This window comes from Colobus angolensis, unplaced genomic scaffold, assembly GCF_000951035.1.
Source record: "Colobus angolensis palliatus isolate OR3802 unplaced genomic scaffold, Cang.pa_1.0 Scaffold137, whole genome shotgun sequence".
In the NCBI taxonomy this organism is placed as follows: Eukaryota; Metazoa; Chordata; class Mammalia; order Primates; family Cercopithecidae; genus Colobus; species Colobus angolensis.
Window position 1 is genome coordinate 5,791,969 of NW_012114455.1, and position 10,650 is coordinate 5,802,618.

At 55.2% G+C, this 10,650-nt stretch overlaps 1 protein-coding gene across 1 annotated transcript in view; it reads left to right on the forward strand.

The window, feature by feature from the left end:
• Positions 1 to 10,650, forward strand: part of ST14 (suppression of tumorigenicity 14 (colon carcinoma)) — an 86,075-nt gene that overhangs the window by 71,202 nt on the left and 4,223 nt on the right. Inside the window, exons 10-16 of the mRNA XM_011934733.1 lie at positions 236 to 345; positions 459 to 589; positions 1,716 to 1,820; positions 2,186 to 2,296; positions 2,386 to 2,499; positions 2,828 to 2,950; positions 3,821 to 4,007. Coding sequence (XP_011790123.1) covers positions 236 to 345; positions 459 to 589; positions 1,716 to 1,820; positions 2,186 to 2,296; positions 2,386 to 2,499; positions 2,828 to 2,950; positions 3,821 to 4,007 — 881 coding nt within the window. The remainder of the gene's footprint in view (positions 1 to 235; positions 346 to 458; positions 590 to 1,715; positions 1,821 to 2,185; positions 2,297 to 2,385; positions 2,500 to 2,827; positions 2,951 to 3,820; positions 4,008 to 10,650) is intronic.

The following is a 10,650-nucleotide window of genomic DNA, read 5'->3' on the forward strand; positions in this document are numbered from 1 at the left end:
AGACTCCGTCTCAAAAACAAAAAACAAAATACAAAAAACAAACAAACAAACAAAAAACCAAAAACAAAACAAAAACGAAAACAAACAAAAAACGCTGGGAGAACTTTCCAGCCTGTCTTGGTGATGGAAGGCAAACCGTCTCTCCCTGGTCCATGCCGCCGCCTCCCTTTGACGCCCTCAGGTTCAGGGAGGAGGGAGGGAAGCCGCAGATTCCCAGCAGCCTCTCTTCCCTCAGGTACCCAACAACCAGCACGTGAAGGTGCGCTTCAAATTCTTCTACCTGCTGGAGCCTGGCGTGCCTACGGGCAGCTGCACCAAGGACTACGTGGAGATCAACGGCGAGAAGTGAGTCCCCGGGGGTTTGGAGGCTGCCTGGCCCATGCTGCAGGGGGAGGGGTCCCACCAGCCCCCTGGCTCCCAGCTGTCCCTCCTCATCTTGTGCCCCGCCTCCGCTCCAGGTACTGCGGAGAGAGGTCCCAGTTCGTCGTCACCAGCAACAGCAACAAGATCACAGTTCGCTTCCACTCGGACCAGTCCTACACCGACACCGGGTTCTTAGCTGAATACCTCTCTTACGACTCCAGTGACCGTGAGTGAACGTTGCTGGGAGGAGGGCAGCCTGCCCCACATGTTCTGTCTACCCTGCATCTTGTTAGCATCATGCTTTGCTGATTCTAAGATGCTGGAGAATGTAAGAGCATCTCACCCCTCCCGTACCTTTGCGAGGAAAACACGCTACCTTTGATGCATTAATTAAAGCAGGCTGGCTGTGAACGCTGGTGCACACTGTGCCCTTTCCTTCTGGGTCACAGTCCCGGCATGAGGTACCTGCGGCTGGAGACGCCCCTCATCTGAGCTCCCCCGCCATCTGTCCCTCAGGCCCACCTTCACGGTGACTTTGATCATCTTGCCTCTGTGGCCTGTTAGCACCGTTAGGTTCATAGGGTAATTGTGAGACACATGAGGAAGCACCATTGGCTCTGTGAGCAGCAGTTCCTCCACATACACAATGTGTTTTTATTTCAACCCTGCAACATAGAATAACCTTGGGAAGACATTTAACTATGCTTAGGAATCCAAATTTGAGGTAAAATTCAAGGGCCTAGCTCATCGCCAAAAGTACACTCAGATAAACCAACACCTTTGATCTAAACACTTACCTGTGACTGAATTGTACCTGTGCCGAGGTGGTGACAATGGCCTCCTTACAACGTTGTCATCTGCAAAGTGGTCAGATGCCTCCTGATTTCAGAAACATTGAAATATGGAAAATGTTTAGAGTGAAGGAAGCGCGATGCCGCACTGCATTTGGACAGGACATACCGCATGCATCGGGGACCTGCTGAGCCTCACAGGCGGGGGGCCTGGCCCTCGGTGTCCCCAGGCGGCCCAGCACACAGGGCAGGGCAGGGCCTGCGACCAGCCGGCCTCTCTGCAGGGCACCCGGGGCTTCCTGAGCTTCGATCCTCAGTGGTGGGGAGGGACCCTGCCAGCCCAGGTTGGGGTCTGTGGCCAGCCCCCTTCCCACACTAGCTGCAGGTGCAGGAACCCCTTTGTCACACCTTGGTGGGCCTGGGCAACCCCTGCCCTGGACCACAGCACCCACCCTGCTCCTCTGTGTTTGTGGCTGGGAGGTTGGCCCGAGGGAGGGAGCCGGGAGCCAGTGGAGGGAGGTGGGTGGGTGCTGGGGGCCTCAGGCCTGCGTGTGCCCGCAGCGTGCCCGGGGCAGTTCACGTGCCGCACGGGGCGGTGTATCCGGAAGGAGATGCGCTGTGATGGCTGGGCCGACTGCACCGACTACAGCGATGAGCTCAACTGCAGTGAGTCAGGCTGGGAGCCCCGGTCTCCCCACCCTCCTTCCCCACCCTGCCTGCGTCCCATGGCCCTGCTGGCTGACTGCCGAGGCAGAAAGGCTGGAGGTGGTGGGAGTTTTTGCTCTTGGCCCTGTGTAGAGACCTCCGGCCTCCCTCCCCACCCTGCCATATGGAGATCTTGGCCTCTGTGCGGCAGGTGGTGGGGTGTCTCGGAAGTGCTGAGGTTAGCTTGGCAGCTGGTGGAGCAGGGCCACTTGGGTCTCTCCGCAGATGGGAAAGCGGTCCCCAGGTAGCTCTGATCGCCTGGGCATCCTGGGGAAGCAGTGGGTGATGAGGGCCTCACGACCGACCCTCCCCTTACCCCGCTCCAGGTTGCGACGCCACCCACCAGTTCACATGCAAGAACAAGTTCTGCAAGCCCCTCTTCTGGGTCTGCGACAGTGTGAATGACTGCGGAGACAACAGCGACGAACAGGGGTGCAGTGAGTGCTGGGGAGGGGTGGCCTGGGCGGGCAGGTGGGCGGGGCGGCTCACGGTGGCTCCTGGTGGCTGAGTCCCGCTGCCTCTCCAGGTTGTCCCGCCCAGACCTTCAGGTGTTCCAGTGGGAAGTGCCTCTCCAAGAGCCAGCAGTGCGATGGGAAGGACGACTGTGGGGACGGGTCTGACGAGGCCTCCTGCACCAAAGGTGAGGCCGCCCCGCCCACCTTCCTGCTGGGGGCCTCGCCCCTGGAGGAGGCTGCCCTGAGCACAGCCACGCACACGATGCCCCGAGTTTAATGAACACAGACCACCTGTGGGTGAAGTGTGATGAGAAAGGGCTCTGGTGCGGGGAGAATTTTCCGGAAGGTGGAGAACCTGTAGCAGGGCTGGGAGGCCAGTGGGCGTGGGTGGGGCAGGCCTGGGTGAGGGGTCAGGTGCAGGGGCCGTGAGGCGCCGTTGGTGGTTTCTGGCTTCTGGTCAGATGCTGCAGAGGAATTGAGGAATTGAGCCCCTGTGTCCTCCTCCTTGAACAGTGAACGTCGTCACTTGTACCAAACACACCTACCGCTGCCTCAACGGGCTCTGCTTGAGCAAGGGCAACCCCGAGTGTGACGGGAAGAAGGACTGTAGCGACGGCTCAGATGAGAAGGACTGCGGTGAGCAAGGCATCTGAGTACAGTTGTGCAGGTCGTTCACTGTGTGAGGTGCCCACCAGAGGGCGCACCTGGAGGCGCAATCCCGCCAGCTCCTCTCTTAGCAGCTCTGTGCTTGTGTCTCCTGGAGGAAAGGATAGCCTTGCCAGTTGTCATGAAGGCACCACCCCACGGGCTGGCTCTGGTCTTGGAGAAGGGCCGGTACAGCCAGCATCTCAGGGCTTCTGTAGCATGGCGAGGTCGTGGCTGCAGTGCGTTGCTGGCCCCTGCTGTGTAGACACAGCTGCAGGGGAGTAGCCTGGAGAAGAGCAGCCCAGCTCACCCAAGGCCAAGGCAGGGCCTCACCCTTGCCCGCCCATACTTTAATTTGCAGTCTCCGTGTTTCAGAAGCGTTGGCTGGCCACAGGTCAGATTTGAGCACAGCTGCAGCTATTCTGTGACCTCACATCAGTGGTTCATTCGTCCCTCTGAGAGCTGTGTCCCTCAGCATTCAAAGATGCTTCTCCCTGCTCCACGCCACCCCCTCTCCTGTGACGCCCCGAATAACGTCAAATCAGGCAGATGACACCCAAATCAAAGTGAAGCCGAGCAGCCGGCCTCCGGAGGCCCTCGCTGCATTTGTGAGGGAGGGGGAGGTGGGAAGACGCGGGTTTGAATTTGGGAGCGGGGAGAAGGAGGGGCATGGTGGAAGGGAGTCTGTGAAACTCAAAGATAGTTTTGGGGGTCCCTCATGCCCTGGCCACTCCAGCAGTGCTGTGCACGCCAAAAGCTGGCTTCCCCACACAGGGTTTCCTGGCACCCACGCATATCCCCTTGGGGTTCGATGTCCCCACCTTGACTTGCTGTCCTCTGGTTCTCTGCCCCCCTCTGCAGACTGTGGGCTGCGGTCATTCACCAGACAGGCTCGTGTTGTTGGGGGCACAGATGCGGATGAGGGCGAGTGGCCCTGGCAGGTGAGCCTGCACGCGCTGGGCCAGGGCCACGTCTGCGGTGCTTCCCTCATCTCTCCCAACTGGCTGGTCTCCGCCGCACACTGCTACATCGATGACAGAGGATTCAGGTGGGTTTCTGGGTGGGCAGCAGGGAGCCTCCTTACTGGCCGCTTGCATCTGGGAGTCATGCCAGGGTGGGTTGGCACCAAGGAAGGGCATTGGAGGGGTGGGCACATGTGTTAGTCCATTCTTGAGCTGCTCTAAAGAAATACCTGAGACTGGGTCATTTATAAAGAAAAGAGGTTTATCTGGCCCATGGTTCTGCAGGCTGTGTAGGAAGCCTGGTGCCAGCCTCTGCTTCTGGTGAGGGTCACAGGGAGCTTCCATCCGTGGCAGAAGGTGAAGGGGGAGCAGGCACGTCATATGGCGAGAGCGGGGGCAAGAGAGAGCAGGAGGAGGTCCCAGACTCTTAAGCAGCCAGCCTCGTGTGAACTCAGAACTCACCCATCACCATCGGGAGGGCGCCAAAACATTCAGGAGGGATCCGTGACCAAAACACCTCCCACCGTGCCCACCTCCAACACGGGATCCCATTTCAACATGAGATTTGGAGGGGACAAGCGTCCAAACCAAATGAGCAGATATCCCAGGACGGGGCTTCATAACAGTAACAATACAAACTCACTGTATTCAGTGCCCACTGGCAGCCAAGTGCTGTCTCTGTGCCTCTCCTAAGACCCCCAGCAAGTTAGGCAGGTCGATTGTCTCCTCATTGTACAGAAAGTAAGGTTCAGAGAAGTAGAGATGTTTGCTTGAGGTGGCACAGCTGTTAAGTGGCAGAGCCAGACTTGAGCACAGGTGTGGTCTCCGGTGAGTCTGCACTGCACGACTCCTTGGATTGGCCAACATGACTTTGGATTCATGCTCCAGCTCTGGCTTGCCGGTGACCCTGGGCAGGTTATTCAAACTTCCTAGGCCGTGGGATCTTCACTGATGATGGTGACAGTATCAGTTCCCACCCTTAGAGTTGCGAGAATTAAGTACGATGCTCTACCTGAGTCACTTTGCGCTGTGCCTGGCACATAGTAGGTGCTCAGCATGTCATAGCCTCAGACACACAGGCAGATGAGAGGCCTGGAAGGGTCACGCGGGCATCCCAGGCTGCGCTATTTGTGTCTTAGCTCCTGGCCTCTCTGGGCGTCCGGCCATTGGCTGAAGGAAGGAGTTTTAGGGCCTGGCTTGCTCTGAAGAGGCAGGCGCAGGGGCGTGGGCCTTCCAGGAGAGTCCACCCTCGGGAGAAGCGGATGCGCTTTCTGCTGGCTGCATGATTTTCCATGGTAGACAGCCCCAGGAGCAGGTGACCCAAACCCTCAGCTGCCCTTTGCAGGGAGGAGAGATGGGCCCACAGCAGGAGGGAGGCCTGCAACACAGATGGAGTGTGCTCAGACACGTGCACAGGGCTTGGGTGATGGAGACAGACAGCAAGAGCCTGTGGGGAGTGGACCCAGCTCCATGGTCCCCAGCTTCGCTGGGTGCTTGACATGTAGCTTTGTCCAGCCTGAGACAATCCCTTGTCTCATTCTGTCACACCCAACTGCACCCAGAGCAGGGATGATTTTTTTTTTTTTGGAGTAACGTGAGCGTAAGAATTTTGTGTGTGTGTGTCTGTGTGTGTGTGTGAGTCAGAGTCTCACTGTGTCACCCAGGCTGAAGTTCAGTGGTGCAAATCGTAGCTCACTGCAGTCTCGAACCCCTGGGCTTGAGCAATCCTCCTGCCTCAGCCTCCCAAGTAGCTGGGACTACAGGCATATGCCACTATGCCCAGCTAGTTTAAAATTTTTGTAGAGACAGAGCCTTGCTAAATGCTAAGCCTGGCCTCCAGCTCCTAGCTGAAGTGATCCTCCCATGTTGGCCTCCCAAAGTGCTGGCATTACAGATGTGAGCCAGCCGTGCCTGGATCAACCACTGCTCTCTGAGGTTGGCTTCTGTGCCTCTTTGACATGCCCCATTCTTTCCTTTTTTGAGCCACGTCCTTGCTTTCTGGCACTACGAGGTACAATAGGCTCATCTTGTGTGTCCCCAGCCCAGCCCTAGGACCAGCCATTTCTCCAAGGAGGCCTTTACTGGGGATGGTATTTAGAGACCAAGGTCCAGCTGCTTAGTGTGTTCATTGTCACCATGGTGTCATGTCCAGGCCCCGTCAGCAGGTGGAGCTAGGAAATGGCTGGGTGCATACTAAGAACACCGCTGTTGTCCTGCACTGCTTCCTCCTTTCCTTTGCTTCATTGCTTCCTTTCTCATTTCCTTCTCCTTCATCTTGTGTCGATCATCAGTCATACTTCTGCCAATGTGTAGTGCAATTAATATTCAACACCCATGGTTATTATTGACACTAGAGGGACCAATGTGAATAGGACCTGGTCCCTGCAGATTGTGCGCCACAGACTTGTGAGGGTAGGGACAAGACATGACACACACGTGCAGTAAGTGCTGTGCCAGGGCTGTGTCCAGGCTCCCTTGGGCCCAGCATGTGGAGTTTAGAATTTTAAACCCATATGCCTGAGGGACTGGGGAGGGCGACTGTTGGGAACACTCAACATAGGTGTCTGAACTGAGGGTTGAACGTGAGGGTGTTTGTCAGCTGGACCAGGTGGCTCAGACCTTCCAGACAAAGGGAGTGTCGTATGCAGAGGCATGGAGGTGTGAGGTGTGCAGGGGCCTGGTGTCACGGGACCCTGAGCACATGGCTAAGTCATCATGCATTCATCGGGCACTGCCGGGAGGCGGCATCACGTTGCGGTTAAATGCACAGGCTGCCTAGGTTCCAACTGTGGTCTATAACATATTAGCTATATGATCTTTGGCAAGTTGCTCTCTCTGTGCCTTCCTCATCTTAAAAAGGGTGACCCTACCTTGCAGGGCTGTTTCAGGGATAAAACAACTTACTGTGTCAACATCGAGAAGAGTGTTTGGGACATCAGAAGTTCCACCTGAGCACTCGCGATTCCCAGCTGCACTCCAGCCCCTGGGGTCACCATGGGGGGTATCAGTGGCTGCATCTTCACAACCAGTCTCTCAGCTGCTGGTAGACGTGCATGCCTTAAACATTAGAGGCTGAGTCTGCTGATACAGTCAAACACTGTCAGACTTACCCACTGGCTGAGTTTGCAGAGAGGGCTTCGTGAAAGCGGGGTCTTCAGCTGAGGTCGCCGGGTGAACAGGGAGGGCTTGGAGGAGGGAGGTGGAAACCTGCAGGCACAGGGCAAAGAGCTGGATGGGGGTGTCCATGCTGGGTATTGGGATCATGAGGAGTTGAGCCAGAGGGACGAGGGTGGCTCTCCCCTCTCCCCCATCCCATGATAACCTTTCAGCTACCTCCTTGCCTCCTGGGCATTCCTGAAACCTTTCTACTCTCTTCTGCTTGCACTGCCACCACCTTGCTCGTCCTAGCTCACTGTCGCCCGGGCAGCTGCAGCACCTCTCCCCATCCACTTCCTTCCCTCTCAGGACTCTGTCTGCACCACTCGAGCCCAGCGTGATCTTCCCAACATCTGGTCACCCCAGTCTGTTGCTCAACGCCTGCCACGGCTTGTAGTACAAAGCAGGAACCCCTTCATGACCGACACGGCCATGTTATCTGGCTCCTGCCCGTCCGGCCGGCCTGTCTCCAGTGCGGTCCTCACGGCCTTCCCCATGCTCAGTGTGAGGGCTTCCTGAACATGCTTTGCTCTCTCTCTTTTTTTTTTTTTTTTTTAAGGGCGAATTTCACTTTTGTTGCCCAAGCTGGAGTGCAATGGTGCGATCTCCTCTCACTGCAACCTCCGCCTCCCGGGTTCAAGCGATTCTCCTGCCACACCCTCCTGAGTAGCTGGGATTACAGGCACGCACCACCACGCCCAGCTAATTTTTTGTACTTTTAGTAGAAATGGGATTTCACCATGTTAGCCAAGCTAGGTCTTGAAATCCTGACCGCAGGTGATCCGCCTGCGTTGGCCTCCCAAAGTGCTGGGATTACAGGTGTGAGCCACTGTGCCCGGCTACCTTTGTTCTCTTTAAACCTGTGGCATTCTCCACCGCTTCAGGCCGTAGCTGGCCAGGCCTATGTGATGTCGAGGCTTGGTTCATAACTCACTTCATTTCCGGACTCCCAGCCCATCCTCTTCCACAGCTTTCTACCCAGTCCTCTGTGGAACCCTCCGTGTCATGTTGTAATGGGTGGTTTTCATCTCTCTCCCTGTGTACACGGTGGACCTGAAGCCTGGGGCATAGATTGTATCACAGATGCCCGGGGACTGTTGAGGGAATGAGCTGATGCAGGGGTGAGTGTGTGGCTGGATGCGAGCAGTCCGGGAGACCATCAGAAAGGTCAGGTCAATGAACGGTGAACGCAGAAGGCCTGGGTGGGTCCCAAGGCCTCACCTGGCAGCTCTTGGGAATCCTTTTAGGCTATGGAATGGGACAAAAAGGATCTCACAAAAGCAGCTTTTGGGAAGTCATTATCTGGTGGCAACAGATTACAGTGAAGCGAGATCGGGCCCAGCCCAGGTTGGAAAACTGAGCTTCGGCCTAGGCCTGTGATTCTATAGAGAGTTGGCTGTAAAAAAGGCCAGAACGGGGCCGGGCACAGTGGCTCACGCCTATAATCCCAGCACTTTGGGAAGCCAAGGCGGGCGGATCACCTGAGGTCAGGAGTTCGAGACTAGCCTGACCAACATGGTGAAACCCCATTTCTACTAAAAATACAAAAATTAGCCAGGCATGGTGGCAGGTGCCTGTAGTCCCAGCTACTTGGGGGCGGCTGAGGTGGGAGAATCACTTGAGCCTGGGAGGTGGAGGTTGCAGTGCGCCAAGATCATGCCACTACACTCCAGCCTGGGCAACACAGTAAGACTCCATCTCAAAAAAAAAAAGAAAGGAAAGCCAGAAGGGGATGGACATCGGGGCAGTGAGAGTGGACCAGGGCTCAGGCAGGCATGGGGAGAGATGTGGAGGCGGAGGCTCGGTTTAGTGCTCCAGGGTCGGGGAGGTGCCCTGGCTGGGTGGTTCAGTAACCTTTTGACTTTCCTGAGAGGTGAGGGAAAATGAAGCGGGTCTTCACGCCTTTCTCTTGTCACACCCATTTTCTATTTTAGATATGTATTTTTCCAATGTTTTATTTTGAAATTTTTCAAAGCTACAAAAATGTTGTAAATACAATGAATGAAAAAAAGGACTAGTACAGTGAACATTTCTTCTTCTTCTTTTTTTTTTTTTGAGACAGAGTCTCGCTCTGTCCCCGGGCTGGAGTGCAGTGGCCGGATCTCAGCTCACTGCAACCTCCACCTCCTGGGTTCAAGCAATTTTCCTGCCTCAGTCTCCGGAGTAGCTGGGACTACAGGTGTGTGCCACCACGCCTGGCTAATTTTTTGTATTTTTAGTGGAGACAGGGTTTCACCATGCTGGCCAGGCTGGTCTCGAACTTCTGACCTCATGATTCCCCTGCCTCGGCCTCCCAAAGTGCTGGGATTACAGGCGTGAGCCACCGCGCCTGGCCATACAGGCAACACTCTTATACCTTTGATCTGCATTCAGTGATTGAGTTAATCACGTTTGCTTTCTCTCTGTTTGCGCCCGCGTGTATTTTTCTGAACCATTTCCCAGCTGGGGGCAGCCATCGTGAGGCTTCCCACCAGGTGCCTCAGCCTGTGTCTCCAAGAACGAGGACGCTGTCCCACTGAGAAATGGCGGCATTGCTTTGTGCTGCGAGCTGATGTACGCATCATAAATATCCTCCAATCATGCCCATCGTGGTCGCCTTTAGAGGTTTTTTTTTCTTTTTTGAGACACACTCTTTCGCCCAGTCTGGAGTGCGGTGGCGCAATCCAAGCTCACTGCAGCCTCCACCTCCCAGGTTCAGGTGATTCTCCTGCCTCAGCCTCCTGAGTAGCTGGGATTACAGGCACATGCCACCACGCCCGGCTAATTTTTGTATTTTTAGTAGAGATGGGGTTTCACCATGTTGACCAGGCTAGTCTCGAACTCCTGACCTTGTGCTCCTCTCGCTTGGAGCTCCCAAAGTGCTGGGATTACAGGCATGAGCCACTGCGCCCGGCCTTCTTCGGAGCTTTTAAAAAAAAGTTCTAGGATGCAGTCAAGGGTCATGCCTTGTATTTAGTCATTAGGTTTCTTTAATCTCATTTTAATCAAGAACAGTTTCTCTATGCCTTTTATTTTTTGTTTTTTTATGGCATTGACATTTTTGAAAAGTCCGGGCCAGTTATCTTACAGGATGCCTCTCAATTTGGGTTTTCCTGACTGTGTTTTCATGGCTGGGTTAGGAAGCAGTGCATGGGTGGTGCTGTACGCTTCTCAGGGAGAGCATGATCCCCCGTGACAGCGGCTGGTTGGGAGAGGAGCCTGAGCACCTGGCTTGGGGACCCCAGCAGATTTTGCCATCATAAAGGGGCTTCCACCTTGGTTGTGAATACACCATCGCGGGTGATTCTTTGAATCAGCGTGAGTGTCTCGTTCTCCAGCCGTGTTTTACCCGGTGTCTCAGTGTCCGTTGGTGATTCTCACATTTGTTTTTATTACTGTGGCAGGTGAGAATGTGGTTCCTTATTGTACTGTTTCTTCAGCATTTAGGAGCTGGTCATTTTTCCTTCCTTCCTTCCTTCCTTCCTTTTCTTTCTTCCTTTCTTTCTTTCTCTCTCTCTCTTTCTTTTCCTTCCTTCCTTCCTTCCTTCCTTCCTTCCTTCCTTCCTTCCTTCCTTCCTTCCTTCCTTCCTTCCT